The sequence below is a fragment of the Phaenicophaeus curvirostris genome, chromosome 4 (assembly GCF_032191515.1).
Source record: "Phaenicophaeus curvirostris isolate KB17595 chromosome 4, BPBGC_Pcur_1.0, whole genome shotgun sequence".
Taxonomy (NCBI): domain Eukaryota; kingdom Metazoa; phylum Chordata; class Aves; order Cuculiformes; family Cuculidae; genus Phaenicophaeus; species Phaenicophaeus curvirostris.
The window spans coordinates 43497984-43519942 of record NC_091395.1 but is presented as its reverse complement, the minus strand read 5'-3'; the positions used below and the strand labels follow the sequence as shown (position 1 = coordinate 43519942).

The window sequence follows — 21959 nt, the reverse complement described above, 5'->3', positions numbered from 1 at the left end:
TTCAAAAACTGCATTGACATAAGCCAAAAGAAAAGTCCCTTTTCTCATTCACTTATTTCTTCTCTTGCATTTTTTAAATATCTGCAATTAAGCATTTATTATTATAACGTATTTCTGAATTGCACATAGATTTTATATGACATAAAATAAAATCAGCAACATGTGAGATGTGACCAACTACTAGAACACAATGGTTAAACAAGCTCTGCTTTTTAACCCCTTTTTTCCCCACTATCGTGTACTTACAAAAACAGATAAAACACTGATGTACCTCAAGTAAATGTTTGTGTTTGGTTAAGCAGGGCTTATAAATTACTGCAATGTCTTATAAAATTCATCATATCCATAGGAAAACCACATTCTTATGCCTCCTTATGCAGCCTTGAATCATGCCTGTCTAGATAAGCAGGTAATATGTTATCAGCAGTTTACTGTTCATATAGAGAGAAGCACTGGGAGAGGGGAAGAAATCCACAGAAGACACAAACAAAAAGCCTCTGGAAAAGGCTTCTTCAAAGAGTCAACCTTCACCTAACAAACACTTTCCTTTTAAGTACTATTCCATATGCATTTAACGTCAATTTAGGACTGGCTATTTCTAGGTAAACCACGGCTGAATTTTCTTCAGAGGTCATAAGGATGCATTGTCAAGTTTAAGCTTTGCTAATTCATCGCACGAAGTATCTGTATCTCTGAATGGCAAATGAATACCTGAGATCTAGGACACAGTGGCTATTGACCAAAGCAGGCTCAGGATTATCCAGTTTAGAGGAGAGAGGGTGAAAGAAAATGCCTGGCCTATGTAATGCAGAATTTTCTCCCATCTGAATCAGACTACCAAGATATTACTGGGGGCTAAAGAGGGGCAGCACTGAATGTTGTTTAGCTACTGAAGTATCCAAACCAAGACTCTGCTGAAGCACTCAAATTAAGGCTTAAGGTTTTCATTAACTACTATGACAGTATAGGGTTCCCCTCCTTAAATTTCACATCTAGACATTACACTTTCCCTTCTGCTTAACCATCCTTTTGTGGCTTAAAATGTGTTTTCTCTGGTCTGCCTGTTTAGTATTGATGTATGCTGATGAATGACCACCTACATATTCTGCAGAGGACAGCATTTTAACAGAGGATAGAATTAACCCTGTTCTCCGGTACAGTACTTAGGGACATAAGGAAGCAGAACTGGCATTTGATATACTTGTTATTTCCTTTTATTTTTGAGGCAAAGTATAAGATTTTAATTTGTAAAACTAAAAAATTAAAAATGATCAAGGGAAAAAATAATTTATAAAGTATTTAAAAACATATGTATATATTTTATGCAAGAAAGTATAGTGGCTATTGAGGGCAGAAGAAAACAGGATGATGAGCTGTCACTGCAGCATCAATATTCATTAAACATACAGTAGTTTTGTTGCTATTCATTCAAAACAAGTAAGAACACAGAAAGAGATAATGAATATCTAATGCAAGAAAAAGGCAGTAAGGTAAAGGAAATGAAAAAAAGAAGTCCTATTGGAGAAGTTTCATACGCTTACAAAGATGACAAAAAGAACGAACCGAGCTGTATCTTTTCTATGACTGGGAGCTGTGATAACTTGAAAAATTTTCAAGATGTCAACTGCTGGCAGATGCTTCCACCTCCTCAGTGGTAAGGAGGTCAGCTCTACCTTGTGAAAGGGAAAATGGATTTTTGTGTAATGAAGCAAACACCGCATTCATCAACCATTTAAATCAAGTTTTCCATTCAAAACCTATTGATTTTAAAGCCTCTGTTAGCCAAAAGTGCACAGGCTCTTAAATGTTTTGAGAATTTTAAAGGGCAACATGAAAAAAGTCAATAAAAAACAACCCCTTTATGTGGTTTGTATTTTAAAAGCTCCTGCAATAAAATTGATACACTTTTTGTGATGGTTCCCCCCATATTGGTTAGATGATTCAAACACAATATGAAATACTAGACACTTAGAGAAAAGAAATTAACATATTATATATAACCTATTAAATTGCAGAGAGAAATTGAAAAAAGAAGAAGAAACCATTATTATCTGTAGAGAAAAACACAAGCCACTCCATAGCAAGACCATCATGCCATAGGAAGTTCCTTGGTCATGAGTTCCCTTCTACATACAGCTAGGAGAAGCTTTGAAAATATACAAAACCTCCCTACAATGCCTTTTCTGGGGCTGACTCTTCAGAACAGATTATGAACCCCCGTCACAGATAAGGTTCTCATCTGAAAACCATCCAGAGCTTGTTTGGACTCCCAAAGATTAAACCTTTGTATCAAGTCTCCCTTATGACATGGAATGCCCTCTCACTGCAGGCTCCCTGGCCTCACCTCAGCATTCCTGACTTTGTTGTGGCCATTTCTTCAACATGAGACCTCAGCCACTCAAGGCTCTCTGGCAGGACGGTCTGAGCCAGCCTCAGCACCATGTTGCTACCTCTGAAGAACCCACAACAATCATTACATTATCAAAGACTTTAGAGTAAATGGAAGTTCTGCTTCCTTGGATGTGATGAGAGCTTTTATATTCTTACCAAGCATTGATGTAAATTCCTGTGAGGAATTCTGGTTGACAGCCAGCATTCCCAGTAAGATCAACATTATCACCCAGGATTCATCTCTCCCTTCACATGCTCAGCAGGAGGAGTGGTGCACACTTCTCAGTCGAAATATAACTCCTCTTTAACATCTACATCTCTATTCATAATTACTATTATGTATAAATGCTTTGTACACCCATTAAAAATACAATGTTTTCGAGGACAACTGTTCAAGTCTGGTGATGTAAATAAGACATGAAGAAAGGAAATGCTCTGAAAGAAGAAGAGAAATTTGTGCATGTTTCACTTACCGTTTTCTCCAGCAGGTACTGTTACAGGATGTGTTGGCACAGTATCAGAATTCACTTTTCCATTCTCAAATGTATCATTTTCAGTTTGCTGCAACTGCCAGTTGAGGCCAAACAGATGCATTGCTGGTGGTAAAGGATATAGGTTATTTGATGCTCTTAACCACAATGACAAATCTCACAAATAATGGCTTTCCATGCTTCAAAGTGGAATAGGAACTCATACATTAAAAAATTAAATTACAGGAACAAGCATTCACAGACTAATAGTTCAACTTAGCAATGGCACTAAGCAATTACTACTACTGTCCTTTAATGATACAGTGCTTTTGGTGAACACAGTTGACAGAAAGCTCACCAGACTCATTTTGAGTCTTTTACCGGTCCCAAATCAATGTTCAAAAGGATAGGCAGTAATTATATCCCTTTCTCTTTTTTCATTTTTGATCCTTCTAAAGAGACAAATCATTTAACTGAGCTCCTCAATGACCTACTAAAATAAATTATTTCAGCAGCAGATGGATCCATCCTAGTTATCCAGAAAGTGAAAAGAAACAGTGCAAGAGGAGGGGAAGGAGGGTGCTCCGGGTGTTTCAGGGCCAAGCTAAGATATGAATGCTCCTTTTTATGCTGTCACCAACACCCTGTGCAACCTATCAGTCTTGTGTTCATTCCCTGCACTACTCTACAGAATGAGGCCAAAACCATTAGCAGAGATGAAGACATTTGGGTATTTTGCTCTGGTAATGATAATGTATAAGCTAGGTTTCCGAACTATTTAATTCTCCATAACCATGTTTATTAGAAAGGTAATAACGTTTCAAAATGTTTAGCTAAGCTAATTAGGAAAGACAGAGTCAACCTTTCATGGTGTTAGGGAGAACTACTTAAGAAACCTTGCTATCACCTGTACTAATGAATGAATCCCCTGTCTAAATTTTTAGAGCAAAAACATGGGGAAAAAAAAATCATCTTAATGCTATATCGTGATACACAAAATGCATGGAATTTCTTGCTATCTATCTATGGTATTTTTCTTTCTCTTCCAATTACTATATTATACTATCAAAATTAACTTCATCATAATTACTCTAATTTGCATTATGTATAACACAGGTTTGCTGATTCCAGTACAGCATTCTCTCCAAAGCTGAAACAGACTTTCAGCGCTACTTGGGAATAAAAATAAACAGGAAAAATATCTGCAATAATGTATTTTAATTATTAGTGCAAAACGCAAGGAAGATAATTCACTGTATCTCACTGCTTCTGCTCCTTCTGTTGCTGAAACAGATAGCTACTATAACCGATGTAAATTTATTCATTCCTTCTATCCTAATGACAAACAACCCTTTTGGTTTCAACTCTGATCTTTTCTTACTGTATTGACCACGGCAACCCTTACTTAAGATGAACAGGCATCAGTGGAAGTTTAGTCAGGGAGACTGTCTAGTGAACTCTGCAGAATTAAGACCCTCTATGCTAGGTCTTTGTCTTAAACCTCCCCCTCATTCATAACAAAACAAAACCCCAAAATGCAACCGAAGACCTATTACTGAACGCTTCAAAGACTGAAATCCTCACTATAGATGACATACTCTCATTGTTCCAAGTTTCTGAGTCTACTATTACACGTCTTTCTCAGACCTTAAACTGCCTGTCAAAGTCTGATAATGTAGAATGTTCCTTGACCCTAAAACCTTATTTCTTTTTTCCCCTCCTATCTCTTGCTAAACCATAAATCTGACAACAACCATTTTTGGCATATTGCTAGAATTAGCCATTATTATTTTGGCCCTGCTTCAGCTGAAATTCTTATTTATGTATTAATCATTTGATGATTGCATCTGTTTTAATATATTTCATCAATATCCCTAGGGTCAAACTCTACTATCTGTTATGCTACTTCCCTTCTCTGGCAGCAGTGATAGACTACAAATAGCTAAATATTTCACAATCCAAACCCAGTACATCTCTTGTCTTCAGCCTGGGGGTCTACACCACCTCTCCTAACTTTGCTAGCTTCTTATCACTTTTAATACTTCTCAGGAAAAAAAAAAGAAACATTCATTTTTGTAACTCTAGACATACATCCGCTCCAAACACATGAGCTTAGAACATCATTAGCAGCTCTGTCTGCTGGCATGCACGTGCCCTATGCCTCTTCAAGCCCCACTGGGAGGTCAGAAGGGGAAGCTCTCACAAGACCTTCTAGCCGTTCCCTCATAATTCAAAACAGCTGGAATTCGAAGTCTTCAAAGGCAAAGACTGTGGGATCTATATTGATTACGTCTCAAAGAACCATAGTTACTACAAGGTAAATGACAATTACCTTTTCCTTGTGTTTGTACTGATATGAGTCCCTCTGTAGTTCACTGTCAAAGATGGTGAGTAAGAGTAATAGTTGTATCCTCCCAAAATACCACTGCTCTCTCAACTTTGACACTGAGCTAGCACCAAGTTTAAAGCGACAACATGAAAATCTGGAATCTCCAACATAAGAAAGATATGGAACTGTTGGAACAGGTCCAGAGCACCTCTGCTATGAAGACAGGCTAAGAGAGTTGGGGCTGTTGAGCCTGGAGAATAGAAGGCTCTGGGAAGACCTTATAGATGCCTTCCAGTACCTGAAGGGGTTACAGGAAAGCTGGGGAGGGACCACTACAAAGGCATGGAGTGATACCACAAAGGGGAATGGCTTTAAATTGGAAGGGGGAAGATTTAGATCAGACATTATGAAGAAATTCTTCATGATGAGGATGGGGAGGTGCTGGCACAGGTTGCCCAGATAAGTTGTGGATGCCCCATCCCTGGAAGTGTTCAAGGCCAGGCTGGATGGGCCCTGAGTAGCCTGGTCTGGTGGGAGGTGTCCCTGCCCATGGCAGGGGGGCTGGAACTGGATGATCTTTAAGGTCCCTTCCAACCCAAACCACTCCATGATTCTATGATATATGCAGGTGTTTCACAGATTGTCAGTGTCAGAATATTTCTGAAGCAGACCAACATTTACAGTGTGTACTAATGCCCTAAATAATTCAACTATGTAATCTCTCTGAGACAGGACTATGACATTTAGAGAATTCTCCTTTCACTACAAACACATGAGAATAACATGATATCTTTTGATACAGAAGCAAAATGCAAGGTACAATTTCTTTAGAGATGGGGAACTTTAAGAATACGGTATTATGGTTTATCCCCAGCCAGGAACTAAGCACCAGCCAGCTCCTCACTCACCATCCCTGGTTGGACAGGGAAGAGAATCAGGAGAGTAAAAGTGAGAAAACTCATGGACTAAGATAAAGACAGTTTTACAGGTAAAGCAAAAGCCGTGCACGCAAGCAAAGCAGGACAAGGAATTTATTCCATACCTCCCATGGGCAGGCAGGTGTTCTGTGATCTCCAGGAATGCAGGTCTCCACCACACAAAATGGTTACTTGGGAAGACAAACACCATCACCCCAACCATTCTCCCCACTCCCCCTGCCCTTCCTTCCTCTTCCCCTGGCTTTATATACTGAGCCTGAAGTCATATGGTCTGGAATATCCACTTGATTGGTGGGGGCCAGCTGTCCCAGCTGTGTCCCCTCTCAACTTCTTGTGCACCCGCAGCTGCCCACTTATGGGGTGGTGTGAGAAGCAGAAAAGGCCTAGACTCTGTGTAAGTACTGCTCCACAATAACGCTCTTGTATTATCAAAACTGTTTTCAGCATAAATCCAAAATGTAACCCCATACGAGCTACTATGAAGAAAATTAACTTTACCCCAGCCAAAACCAGCATACATGAGTAAATTGACAAAGACAAATTCAGGCAATGTCAATTAAGACTGATTTCTTCTCAGTCAGCCATCTAAATACAGGCAAACTTTGAGGCATTTGTTAAAAATTCTTGATGCCCCCACTAAGTGTCATAAGGAGTACCTGGCACTGGTAATTGCATACTGAGAACACACCTCAGCTGGTGGTATGAGATCTTCAAGTCAAATCTTATGAACTAGTTCTGAATTTCCAGACAGGGAATGATGCAAACAGACTGCAGTGGTGTATATGTTTGTTTGATTTCTGTTTTCCTCAGGTCAAGAAAAGGATGAAGACTTTCTGGGATACGACTGTAAGAGTGCTCTTTCTACTATGTTTAGAGAATTTATAGGTTTAACTCTTTCTATAAATAATTTGATACATGAAGCAGAATTAAAGCAAAAACCATATAAATCAAAATATATTTGTCTATTCTCATCTGCTATTTTAGTCCCAAATCTAATGTTAAGCAGTTTCTTGATTTTTTGGACTGGATATTACCTGTCAGGTCAAGTCTACTGCCATTTAGCTCGGCCTTATACAATGAAAACGAAGACAAGAGATCCTTGCTAAGAGTAATTAATTAGTTCCAAGTCTGCCAAATCTGTGAGGGTAGGGTACTAGCATTGGAACAACTTTCAATACTAGCATATCTTTGATGGCAGCAAGGACTTATCTGAGAATTCCAGATGCCTCTAACCAGAAGGCACACGGCTTGTGATAGTTGTGGTCATGGACCACAACTCAACTCAAATAACCCATGGCTGCAAGCATAGATGAACCCTCAGGGGATGGGAGAAAGGACAGGTTGTCACAATTCCAAATGTGCCCACAACCCTAACAAAAGGCTCCTTTTACTTGTATCAAGACTGGGATGATTTGCTCCATTGGGGAACAGGATGGCATTTTAAGCAGAGAAACAGATGACGATATCCTCTGCCTATTCTGCTGTTTCAGTCCCCATCTCTATTCTGCAAAGTAATCTCTAGCTACCAACAGATCTTCTTCACTTGCTGAAGTTATGATAGCAATTTACCTTGGGACTGATAGAATTGTTTAAGTTGGTATTTGTACTGCAACTGGTTAAATTATCAGCACTCTGGCCAGCCTTCAGAGTGCGGAGATAGTTAAAATGGTGAGGACTCCATTCCCTCTATAACAGAATGGGAAGGAGAGGCATCAGAAAGGAGAAAGTCCTCTAGAATCTGTGCTGTTCTTGGCATGAATACAACATCAGTGTCTGCGTGGTGCTGGTGGATATGGCTGAATTCTCCAGAACAAATCTCCAACACACAAGAAGTAACCAAACTAACAGCTGGGCTTTTGCTCTCTCCCTTTATATTTCTGCAATGTGCTACATGCCAAAGGGACTGCGATATTCAAAAGATTCAGAGCTCAGATTAAAGGACTACATTTATACCTACAGTGGCATTGATGTTAACACAAAAATGCTATAATTTGTTACAGGCTATCAGGTAATCTTACCATCTGTCACCACACGGTTCACTGAAGGGTTTCTGAACCACCTTAAACTGCTTTTTCAAGCTTGGTTGATCCTACCTCTCACTCTGTAACTGAGGTCTAGTTATTTTTGTTTGTAATCAGTCTACAGGGCTTTCATTTCCACTCAATAATTAAAACAGCACTAAGAACATGTTTCACAGCAAAAACTTGAAAAAATATTATGACTACTTTACACTGCGTAAAACATATTACAATAGCCTGCTTCAGGAAGAAGCTGCTGCTATCAGGCCCCTTCATTCTTTTAATGTTGCCAGCCCATATGTCTTGCACGCTCCTTTCTCAAGCTAGTATCACTGTACTTTATGCATTCCCTTTCAAGGAATTTGTTCTTGAGTAAACACACTGTATTACCACTTCAAAACCCTCTTCGAGACTTTCTCCAGCAAGTCAAAAAGAGATCAGTCCCTGTTTTAGTAGGTGGTAAGAGAGACAGATAATTTATGTAACTATGTGGCAGAATTAGAACTGTGAGAGTTGACACTACCTGCTGCATTCGACTAGGGAGTGCTTTCACTTCACTGCCTTGCTCAGTGGCTCACAGCTCTCTTCTGCCAAAGTTATGAGAGGAACAAAAAAGAATGGTAACAGAAAACCAGTTTATGTAGCTGTTTCTCCATTCAGCAAAAAACAGGTTTGTCTGTATTTTTTTTTTCTCCTCATACACCTGAATGGTAACAGGACAGGGACAGCCAGCGGATAAAGAAATTACACAGATGTTAGTATCCTCCAGTATCCAGGATGTAGCTTTGAACAGAAACCAAAATTTGGACATGGATTTGAAAATACATACAATGACAGGGTTTATGTTAGCTGTTGGAAAGAAAGAAAGACTAATTTTCTTTTTTTCTTCTGTAGGAAAGAGTAGCAATATGCAGTAAAAACCCAGAGAATCTTATTTATTGTTCTGGTCAAAATTCAAGGGCATCTCTGTTGTAACACACCAGGATCAACCACATCTTTTTTCAAGTACTGTAAGTGGCTCATATGAAAAATAAAGGGCATAGCAAACACTCTGTGAGTTGTGCAAGCAAAAGCATTAAAGATGCAGGTGACAAGGATGGATAAGCAAAGCCATGTGGATATAAGCAGAGGCTTTTATCACAGAAATAGTCCTACAGTAACTGGAGAGGTAACTGCAGTTTGAGTCTGAAATCTCTGAAGTAACTGGTCAGAAGTCCCAGTAATTCAACAGCTTCCATTCTGAATTTGGTAAACAAAAGGTGACACAGTGCATTTCAGAGGAATAGGAGTACACAGAAGAATGCTTTTAAACAGAAAGAAGCAGAAACAGTTGCCTGAATTGGGAAATCATCTTTCAGTGTTCCTCCAGCTCTTCTTAGAATAAGTACAGATGAAAAATTAACATTAGATGGCAGAAAGAAAAAACACTGGCTATCTCTAAGCGGCAAGCATCTCCCCAAAACCTCTGGAGATAAGGCCTATGGCGTATGTTTTATAATCACAAAGAACTCGACACTGTGGGGAAACCTGGCAAGAGGAACTGAACGATGTTGGGGAGCCTCCTTCCTTTCTCCCCTGTGTGTTACAAGGTATGGTAATCAAGTCTTATTATCCATGAAGATGTGCTTGAAGATGAGCTCCTTGCTAAGATACTGAACTCATCTTCTAGGACTGCAACTGCTATGTATTTCTGGGTGCTGGTGCTTTCAAACTGTGATTTGCTAAATTGCTTCCCTAGAATTAATAGAATAATATATATGCACACTTGCACATAAGGAAAAGTGAATATAATTTATACTTAAAGCAATGCAAAAAGATTATAATTTAAACTAAGCAAATTGCAATTATTGCTCAATCTTGTTGAAGGATTATCTTCTAGTTCATCTCCCTGTTGGCAATACATTTTCGAATGAAATTATTTGAACATTGAAGTGGTTTTTTAAAATTATCTCCCATATATTTTTCTTGCAGCTATAATTAGAATCTAAACCCATTTTATTCTGAAGGACCTGGAGTGGACCAGAAGATGTGCAAATCAACTGTCAGTGATTTGCATTCATTTGCTTTTTTCAAAGATAATAGGATGCCTTGGATGTTGCTGCAGATCAAATAGTGAATTAAAAATAGTTAATTAAAATTTTGAATAAAGTGAATTAAAAGTTATAAAGACAAGTTCTTTATTTATTACTGCTCTTCTCAAGTCAACAAAAAGCCTGTTACGTCTAAATTTAAAATCATTTAGAAGCACATGCTTTGGAGCACCTTCAAATGGTTAGCCACCAGAAACATTATATAAAAGTTTCTGACCCTGTATTCTGAATATAGCGTAGCATCCTATGAAAAACTTAGTGATACCTATCAATACAGTAACTGAAAAAGTGTGGTCTTTTTTCTTTTATCCCAAGCTGTTGAATGGGTCCATTGATTTTACTATTCGGTCTGCAAAAAAATCCAACCTTTATTCTCTATCGCTCATTTTCTCTTGGAACCTTTTAACAACGAATTTGCAAAAAATCACAAAAAATTGCCTAGGAAAAAATACAGCAACAAAGATATATCAGCTAGCTACTGGATAAACTTACATTCTTTGACCACTAATCAAAAATTATATGCAATTTCGAAGTATTGTTGCATTTGAACTGTTAAGAAAGATGTGTGGTAGCCTGGGTGCAACTATTTTTACTATGTTCACCCAGAAAAGGAACGTTTATTCCTCTGAAAACGTGTATGGCTAGACGTCTCATTTTAGTTGTCATGCCAGGAACTTTTATGTAACAACGGTCTAATTCTGTCAACAGCATTAATGTGAGGCACATTCAAAGCTTAAGGGAGAATGCAGATTTCTTAAAACAGAAACAAAGATCATTATTCACTAGCCCTTTATTTAAATAAGAGGCATCTGCTATGTCTTGCTTCATATTTGTCCGTTTATTCTGATGATCATCCAATATTCCCCATTATGTAATACTCTTCAGTGTTGCCTAAATACTCTATAGTATTATCCTGGGCTTTCTCCTAAACATAGCTTCTTATTTCTTCAGATAATGTTGTTTACAGTTAACAAGATGTTGAAAAATCATTACAGGTACAGAAAAGATGGAGAAATGCATATTACACTGCTGACTCCTTTGAGACAAGGGTTGTTCTGTCTCTTTTAATTCACACGAAGGAATGAAAAATATTCCATACATTTTGGATTTCTATCTAATGAAGTCATAATCAATGATTCTGTTGTCAAGTATTGCAGGGGAGAAAAAAAAAATTCCCCCAATTTATGCTTTTCAAGACTGGGTTAAGACTGCAGGATAATTACTTCTCTGTATTCCTTCAGGCATTTATTTTCTCTCTTCCTTCACAATCTTTTAACTCCTTTTCTTTAACTTGCTTTCTGGAAAACAGCTGAGGCTCAGGCTTGTGCTTATTTCTGCTAGTTTTTTTTTCAATGACTCCAACAGAAGTCTTGCTCAGGGCAACATCCTTTAGATTGCAGCCCTCATAAAAAAAGAGGTGTTAAGGAAAGCAATGCTCATGTAACAACTCAAAACTCACTGGAAACATCTTTCCTAGGCAATAGCATCAATCAACGGGCCCAACCATTTTAATAGTTCAAAAGCCTTATTTATTACAAACCACACAACCCCAATGAAAAACCAAAAATCTCTTGAGGGATATAATAATGAAAGGGCACTCTATGATCATGCTTAACCTATTTGCATGGTGATGGCATGGAGAAGTGCAGTCTGATGAAAAGATTTAAGAACCAAAGGGAAAAGAAACAGCGGCCAATTAATCTGATGTTCAAAGGACACACTGAGCTGGGATTTTATAGTATATAGTAAAATACTTGTGTTGCATATTTCCATCTCATGAGTGGCTAAAAAAGATCAAAGATTTTTTATTCCATATATTAGAATGATAGAATATTACAGCAAACATGCAATAAGGAGAAATGTAATAAGCTTTAATAAAAGTTGATAATAAGGTTTGATAAGAACTTTTGGAATGCCACCAAATCTGGAATGTAAGATGAAAGCATCTGCATGTAGAGATTGTAGTGTTATTTGGAACCCCACGGTGCTAAACTGTGATTAGAACTACATATTTTTCCATAAATTAGCTTTTGTTTTGAATTTCCTGCTGAGATCATATGCAAGTTGACTGAATGTGCAAGTCAATATATAGGTTTTCTAATCCTTTGCTGTTTGTTAGGCTTCAGGACATCATGATTACAGTGGTCCACTTATAGATCAAAGGTATATGATTAAGGCCAAACCAAAACAACCCACAACCTCTCTACGGAACTTAGATCTGTCCATGACATTACCACTCACCAATCTGAACTGTGCAATTATGTAAGTGCATAAATCAACAACATCAATTTGCAAAACCACAGAATTTCCACTTAAATCCATATTTAAAAAGAGAGTTGACACATTGAATTCACCATCAAACAGGCCATTTTACACAACTCTACGTTACCTCCATGCCTCCAATATAAACTTGTGAGCCATTAGCTACCTGCGTAAGTGAACAACCTTGTACAAATCTTTGTTTCAAAAAAACCAAGGTTTAAGTCAGCTCAGTGACTGCAATCATCCCCCTACTGAAACCTCTCCACCACACTCTGTTTTAGCTCAGTTCCTCACGGGAACATAGCTCCCCACTACATCACCAGGAATCATGACTGCCTAAGCAGCTGTGTTTGGGCCACATAGGAGGGATTGGCTACTAGATGGAGCATCTTTATTATTTAGTCATTATTGCATTTTATGTGCATTGGAATAACACATGGTGTTCCTCCAGAGGCCTCACTAAAGTGAGACATGGCTTTTATGAAACTGTTCCTGTAAGCAAAGAAATACTGTAGGTACATGAAAAATACTACTAATAAAGAGCAAAGAGAAAAAAATAATTTATCCTATATGATTTATGAAAGGAATCTGTGACATCAAGACAACCTTACTGTTAACTGTTTGTAAGACCAGTGATTTGTTGCTTGCAAGCCAGTTTGTAAGCCATGCTGTATTTTTTAAGAATTATGTAAGCCTTGGGAAAAGCAAGTTAGGATTACAGTTTCACATTGATTTTTTTTATTCCCTTAAAATAAAATCGGACACTGAACTATAAAATCTTTCAGGTGATATCAAGACTAGGCAGTCACTTATAAATTTGATGGACAAAACTGACTACTCCTTTCAATGTGTGAAAAGACATTAGATCAGTAATAAGAATGTGTTTTAAAATGATCCTCTATTTCTAGCTTCAGCTGAATTGAAATAACAAGAAGGATTGCATCTCTCCTTTTCAGACTTGGATACCTGCATTACCATTACGTCTCCTTGGTATTACTAACAGGAAACAGACAGAAAAGAAGCTGCTGGGGACCAAAAGCCTGGCAAACAAGCTGAAAACATAAAAAACTACTCGGCAGTGTGAAAAGATTTGGAGCAAGACAAATGAGACCCACTGTCCATCAGAAATGCTTCAATAAAAACTGCTGTGCAACTTGGTATTTCAAAGATGAAAGTAAAGATGAAACAGTAGGTGAGTTTGGAGTGAAGATAGATTTCTTGTACTCAGTTACTGTGTCATACCTTGTGAAACTCATGTAAATCAGTGGTTAGCAAAGGGTGTTTATGCAGTCGGCCGTTTTAGAGTTTTCAATAAGTCTTCTTGAAATAAAAATAGTACTCTTCCTGTACCATAGTAATGATAACTTAAACGTATTTTTCATTAAAAAGATAGGAAACATCTGTTTTTTACTTAAAGGTTTGTCGAACTAGCTAATTTTCCAAATGGCTGATATTAATATACAATATCTAATGCCCTCCCATATTACTTCCTCTATATAGTTATTAAAAGAGATGCTTTTATGTGATCCTATTAATCATATGTTGGTCAAACCACTCTAGATTTTTTTACTTTGATTGGTTTTATTATTGAGGAAAAGTAAGCATTTCATATGCAAATGTCCACAGCATCTAAACAGTTGTAGCACATTGTGCTTCCTGTATTAAAAAACTATAATATTATAGGTGAGGATTCCCAAGAGACAGCTTTTTTTTTTTTTTCTTTTTTCTGTGAATGAAGTTGTCTGAAATGGCATCAATGGGAAAACGAAGGATCTCATATTTAAAGATGCCTGTGTACTTCAGAGGACACCTAACTTTCATCCATAATTAATCACTGCGGTGGGGTAATTACACCTATATAAAACCCATGTGTTCTTGTGATCTCAGTCATAAATGTAACATCAAATGATATTGCTCACAGCAAGTTTGGACACATGTACTTGACCTTTTTATTCTAAAGTGCTTGTGTATGGAGAGTTTTACCAAAATCTCATCTAAATCAAGACATTTATAAGAGAATGAATTTTTTAAAGCATTCAAAAAGAGCGCAAGTAGTTATCTTCATGGAAAAGATTCAAGAAAAGACAGCATTTTACAGAGAAGATGCAATTTCTAACAGATAGAATTTATACCCCAAATACTAGTTTTAACACATTTATTATAATTCACACATCACAGCAGATAGCGCATCTCTAAAAGCTACTTTTTTTCTTCACAGACACAAATTAGTAATTAATGGAAATTACCAGCAAAATGAGAAGACTGGAATACTATGTCCACAACAACTTGAGTAATCATCTGAGTAATTCCACCTCTGCTTTCCAATATTTTTTAAACACAAGCATACATTTGAAGTATTACACATGCTTACACACTACTAAAATACACTATGCAGTTATCTCCATTCATAGAACAGGAACTACATCTCTAAATTAATCGAAGCTTTCTACTCATGAAGAAAAAGTAGCGGGTATAATTTAACTTAATCTCTCATTTGACTGAAAAATTGCTACTATCTGGGGGTCTGCCAAAGATTATAGGAGTGTAGAAGCACCTACAGCTCTACATAATTGCTTGTGAGAGGTTTCACTATTCTTGAAAACATCCAGATTTTGAAAAATCAGCATATTGCATCACAGTATGATGGCAGAATTACACAGGGTGGGACCTATGGACAACGACATTATGTCATCTTCCAGTTTATTACTACATCCCTTCCATTGCCAGGATTACCGCGTTTCAATTTGCTCCACTGGGCAAAAGTGGAAGGGTGACAGGACTATTGCCAAAATCCTTGTGATAAATCTTAATTAGAATACAAGCCTTTTTCAGAGCAGAGGTGGGTATGTTCCTTGACAGATTAACTCTTTTAATCCCTTGAAATCTCGTCAAGTCTCTTTTAACCTCCTGACTACCAATTACATGTTCCTACATCCTTCTGTGGGAGGATTATCTTTCTCAATGAACGTTTCACTCTCAGTGCCACTAACAATAACAGCATGCGACACCCGCAACATCAATCAAATATTAATATCATGCACTCCTGAAATAGTAAATATTATATTATGCTTTGCACTTAGCCTAAACCACAGTAACAAAATCTTTGCAACTTAAAAAAAGTCAGCCAAGGGCATTGTCCATAACAGTATTCTTGTAAGAGACAAGAAAGTATATTTGATGTTTGTGCTTCAGGAAATACGTTTGACAAGTTCAGATTTCATACTATTTCAATGAAAGATGTTTAAAGCACTTTCAGCCTGATTCAGACCAATATGGTGGTGAGGTATAACAAATTCTTTCTATGACTAGTCATTCTTTGTCTCCCAGTTTTGAAAGAATGAATGTTGTAAGCATAAGAAACTATTGTCTGCAAAATATTTCCACACTAAGGAGGCACAATGAGCTCATCGGCAATACTGTAAACATTATATGAAACTCACACAGAAATCCAGAAGTCATAGATACGTGATACCAAAGAAAATAAATTTATCTTTTGTTAAACAGTAGCTGAAAATCTCTGCAATGCAGAAAGTCATGGAAGTACTAGTTGTAATATTAAGCTTCACTTCGAAGCATAAAACCAGAGTAGACAGTCACATGTGTATCTGAACACCACCATTTACAAAGCACACAACAGAAATGACTGAAAAGAATTGCCTGAAGCGATGTTAGTAACGCATGGCCTACAAATACAAATTATCTGGCTTTTATAGTTGTGTTTCTCAAGATTATGAAGACCTAAAATGGAACTAGGATACTGGTACTTCAGACTTTGGGGACTTTCCTAAGTTATACTTGGGACGATAAAACCCTTTAGAAATGTTAAGAGGTGATTTCTACCTGCTAAATAATGGAAATTAGAGTCATAGTTGTAGGAGACTCTCTACTGAGGGGGACAGAGGATCCAAAATGTTGAGCAGATCCCACTCACAGGAAGCCTGATGCCTCCCAGAAGCCCAGGTAAGGGATGTGGCCAGGAAACTTCCCAACCTAGTGAGGCCCTTAGACTATCACCCATTACTGCTGCTCCATACGGGAAGGGATGAAGCCACAGTACAAAACCCAAGGGGGATTAAAAGAGATTTTAGGGCCTTGGGACAGATACTGAGGGAAACTGGGGCCCAAGTGATTTTTCCTTCCCTCCTTCCAGTCAGATGGCTGAAAATGGTGACCTCATATCAACAGACATGGAGAAGTCTGAGACACTTAACAACTTTTTTATGTCAGTCTTCACTGACAACTGCTCTCTTCACCCCTCCTGGGTCATGGGACAGCAAGATGGGGAGGAGGGGGGTAAAACCCCTCCAACTGTGGAGGATCAGGTTCGTGATCACCTGAGGAACCTGAACATATATAAGTCTATGGGACCTGATGAGATCCATCCCAGATTCTTGAGGGAATTGGCTGATGTGGTTGCCAAGCCACCCTCCATGATATCTGAAAAGTCCTGGCAATCAGGAGAAGTCCCTGGTGACTGGAAAAAGGGTAACGTTGTGCCCATTTTTAAAAAGGGTAGAAAAGACGACCCGGAGAACTACCAATCCGTCAGCCTCACCTCTGTGCCTGGGAATATCATGGAACAGATCCTCCTAGAAGTTATGCTAAAGCAATGGGAGGACATGAAGGTGTTTAATGGCAGCCAGCATGGCTTCACCAGGGGCAAATCCTGTTTGACCAAATTAGCAGCTTTCTATGATAGGGTAACCGCAGCAGTGGACACGGGTAAACTGATGGATGTGATCTGTCTAGACTTCTGTAAAGCCTTTGACACAGTCCACCACAACATCCTTCTCTCTAAATTGGAAAGATGTAGATTTGATGAGTGGATGGTTTGGTGCATAAGAAACTGGTTGGAGGGTCGTATTCAGAGAGTAGTGGTCAATGGCTCAAAGTCCAGATGGAGATCCATGACAATTGGTGTCCCTTAGGGGTCTGTACTGGGACCAGTGCTGTTTAATATCTTTATCAATGATATTGACAGCTAGATTGAGTGCCTTCTCAGCAAGTTTGCAGATGACACCAAGCTGAGTAGTGCAGTTGCCACTTGGGAAGGATGGGATGTCATCCAGCGGGACCTGGACAGTCTGGAGAAGTGGGGCTGTGAGAACCTCATGAAGTTCAACAAGGCCAAGTGCAAGGCCCTACACCTGGGTCAGGGCAATCCCTCATTTCAATACAGGATGGGGGATGATGTGACTGGGAGCGGCCCTGCGGAGAAGGACTTGGGGATGCTGGTTGATGAGAAACTCGACAAGAGCTGGCAATGTGTGCTTGCAGCCCAGAAGGCCAACTGTATCCTGGGCTGCATCTCAAGAAGTGTGGCCAGCAGGGTGAGGGAGGTGATTCTGCCTCTCTACTCCCCTCTTGTGAGACCTCACCTGGCGTATTGTCTCCAGTTCTGGAATCTTCAACATAAGAAAGATATGGAACTGTTGGAACAGGTCCAGAGGAGGCTACAAGGAAGATCAGAGGGCTGGAGCACCTCCCATATGTGGACAGACTGAGAGCATTTGGATTGCTCAGCTTGGAGAAGAGAAGGCTCCAAGAACTTATAGTGACCTTCTAGTACCTGAAGGGGCTACAAGAAAGCTGGAGAGGGACTGTTCACAAAGGCTTGTAGTGATAAGACTAGGGGCAATGGGTATAAACTGAAGAGGGGCAGACTTAGACTAGATATAAGGAAGAATTTCTTCCCAATGAGAGTGGAGAGGCACTGGAACAGGTTGCCCAGGGAAGTTCTGTCTGCCCCATCCCTGGAGGTGTTCAAGGCCAGGTTGGATGGGGCCTGGGGCAGCCTGATCTAGTGAGATGTGTCCCTGCTCATGGCAGCGGGGTTGGAATTAGGCGATCTTTAAGGTCCTTTCCAACCCAAACTATTCCAGGATTCTACGACATTTGTTGCTAAGCAAGATGTGAAAACACCCATTCTGGTCAAAACAAGACATCGCTAGGTACCTAATCCATAGCTTCTCACTCTGAGAGGCAGCCACTTCCAGCTCCCACTGAGCCTGAACTGATATCAGAAACCTTTAATTTGGGAAAAGAAAGGATGACAGAAAATTATGGTTGGACTCGATGATCCGGTGGGTCTCTTCCAACCTGGTTATTCTATGATTCTATGAAATGCTGCTGCTGCCTACAAATCCAGTAGAGACACCCAGAGCTTTCCCTAATCCCCTCATATTTTTAAGATGAGAAGCTGCCTGTGACTTTGTGAAGCTCCAGTCATCACTACGGTCCCTGGACAATCTAGGGAAGCAGACAGAAACAGGGATATAATGCAGAAAACCAAAAGTTCTTGATGAAGCTCTCAGTGACAATGACATTACAATACTCAAAATTAAATGCAGGTCAAAGAGAAAAATAGTTTCTATAAACATATAATGAAAGTAAAGGAGATTAATGGCAACTAAACTATATTCTCCCTCATGCCTGTTAATTGCAATACCTATGCTGTGTACTGTAATAAAAATTCCATTTAAATGGCATTATTAATTAAGTTGTTTTCCTCATTCCTGCCAGTAACTGAGCTTTACAAGCAGCAGAATAATGTTACCTTGGCATTGCAGTCAAAAAGAAATATTATATTGTTTTTTATCAATAAAGTAAAATAGATTCCTTTTGATTACAGGTATATTTAGCCATTGCTTTAGCCACAAAATTCAGTTCTCTAATTGTCAAGTCCACTAGTTCTGGAGAGGGTGGTTCTGCCCTACTATGACTTCTGCTACCGAGCCCAACAGAAAAGGCATGTGGTCCTCCACAATCTTGGAAGATATGTGACTGCCAGTAGCAGTCACACTAAATCCTGAATTACATGGAAGAACCACAGACAACAAACTCTGAAACACCACTGGAGACAGGGGAAGTTAACCTCTGTCTGCAGAAACAGACAATTTTCTAATTTTTAAGGATTACTTAAAACCTACCCACAGGATAGTTAATCGATACTCAGCTGTAATTTCCACACCCTGAATCGTTCTCTTGTCAGCCCCCTCTAATGATGAAACTTATTTACAATTTTTCCTGGCCACCTCCTTCTTTTCTTTCTACCTTAAAACATCTTAAGTTGCTCTTTTATTATTCTCAGTAAATTTTACAGACAACTCTAAAGATAGGTGTCCACTATTAGAAATCTACTCTAAATATCATGAGATGATAATAAAACAGTAACATTTTCAGATGGACAAAAAGCATGAACATAGAACATCATAACCGCAGGGTAAGCACAATGTACCTATTTCTACATAAATGTGGAAAATACGAATTACCTGTAATTACCAAACATAGCTTTCAAGTCTGATGTCTCTTTTCCATACACATTTCAATTGCAGTTTGCGTTGTGACTGTATGGTCATCTCTGTCACAGCAGAACAGCAGTTCTTTTACTGTTTCTCATAGAATGAAATATAAAGTGCAATATATGTTTTCCCAGAAAATGTTTCAGTTGTTAAGTCTAAATGTCAGCTTTGCCTTCTGCACAAAATGGATTTGCTTAACTGTTCATAGCAAGCAGTAGTGATAAAAATAGTCCTGTGGCCTTTTTAATTAAAAAAAACTCCTTTTTTTCCCCATTTTTTTTTAACCCCCTGCAGAAAAGATGTCCTTCTGTTAGCACTGGTATTTAAATATTTGCTTTATCATGAAGAATAGCTGACTGGTGTATATTCTTGTCCTGACCATTTGCTGCAGAGTGAAGTCTAACAAAATGATCAATCCCAAGGTACACAGAGGGTAAAATGCTCAACAGACTTGGAAGTATGACAGATTGTTGTGAAGAAGTCGGGACAGCAGAGGCCTGACTAAATAGGTCAAGTCTCACTGTGTATTCAAAGAATGTCTTATGTTAACAAAAACCTATTAAGTAGACATAAGACAATATTCATGACAGATGCAGGCAGTCTTTCAGTGTTCAACTTTTCCAGCTTAGTTGACTGACTCTGATTTTGTGTAATTCTAGCACTGACCAAAGAAAACTGTTGCCTCTCTGGTTCTGTGCTCAGTGAAAATAGCACTAACTTCTACTACTGACATAAAATGTCTGTCAGTATAGTACCATTGGCAATGGAGAACCATTGCCATAGGAATTCCTGGGGAAGAAAGAGGGGTCCTTATGTCCCCAAATTCTCATTAATTTCATACAGCTGCTGTATCTACACTAAAGAAGACATAATTAGAACAGTACCAATCAGTCTGTTGATATACTTGGGTCAGAGTCTGTGCTATGCAAGAACATATTGCAAACAATTTCTCCTGACTGATGTAGTTCTCTGTAATCGCACAGTGGATTTTTCTGTTACAAAAAACCCACACTCAAGAACAACAAACTCCTCCCCTTAATAAAACCAAGAGTGGATAGAGAAGATCCCAAAAGGTACATATAGAACTTTGATTTGAAACCCATGTTTGACTCAGGAGTCGCTCTACAAAGCTTTCCCTTCATTCATTCACTGCAAATGATGGATGCTGAATGAGGGATCCCATGGGGAGGAGGAGGACAAGGTTGCATTTTGTCTTGCACGTGGTAAAGCTGGACTCTATTTCTGTCTCTCACACAGACCCCCTGTACATAGTATGAGTAAAACTATTAATGTGTATATAGAAAGAGGTCAAACTAAGGCAACTTAATATTTCTTATTCTTTCATGGCTTAAATTTAATACTGTGCTTCCTAATGTTACAAACAGACTAAAAGACTAAAATGTTCACATTGGAAAAAAAATTGTTTGTTTTCATCCTTAGTTGCAAGCTGATTATGGATAGCAGTTGAGCAACCTCAAGAAATTGCAGTGTAATCTTGATCCCAAAAGGAAGTAGTTAATATTCACAGAATCACAAGGTTGGTGAAGACCCACAGGATCATAGAGTCCAACCATTCCTATCAATCACTAAACCATGCCCCTCAGCACCTCATCCACCCATCTTTTAAACACCTCCAAGGATGGTGACCCAACCATCTCCCTGGGCAGCCTGTTCTAGTGCTCAATGACCCTTTCTGTGAAAACTTTTTTTCTGATGTCCAGCCTGAATCTCCCCTGGCAGAGCTTGAGGCCATTCCCTCTTGTCCTTTTCTTTACTCTTCATAATTTTTAACTAATTTCAGGGAGCTTTTCTTTGAATCTCTTACTCTAAGCAAGATCTGGTTTTTATTTCCACAATTCTGTGTGTTGCTGTACTATCTTTTGGTTCAACACTTGCATATTTCTGTTGCTTAATTCATTGTTTCTCAACCATGTAACAGCAGATGAAGCCTCCAAACGAAGGACCAGTATTTTCCACAACTCAATTCTGTTTTATCTAAAAATTTGCCAGTCTCATTGACAAGAATGGTAAACATAAGCATGTTGTACACTGCAAAATGGTTGTGACAGACCACAAGGGTTAGAAAAGCAAGAATATGTCAGGATGCTGGAAGCAAGACTTTATTTTAGACTGAAATAACATTTTCAATTCTTTGTGACT

The 21959-nt window shown here is 38.6% G+C and overlaps 1 protein-coding gene across 21 annotated transcripts in view; it reads right to left on the bottom strand.

The window, feature by feature from the left end:
* The window catches only part of TENM3 (teneurin transmembrane protein 3), a 485815-nt gene that overhangs the window by 101411 nt on the left and 362445 nt on the right, over window positions 1–21959 (bottom strand). For all 21 annotated transcript variants that reach the window (XM_069855859.1, XM_069855863.1, XM_069855861.1 and 18 more), the window contains one exon: window positions 2865–2987. In XM_069855859.1, the coding sequence (XP_069711960.1) occupies window positions 2865–2987 (123 nt within the window). The remainder of the gene's footprint in view (window positions 1–2864; window positions 2988–21959) is intronic.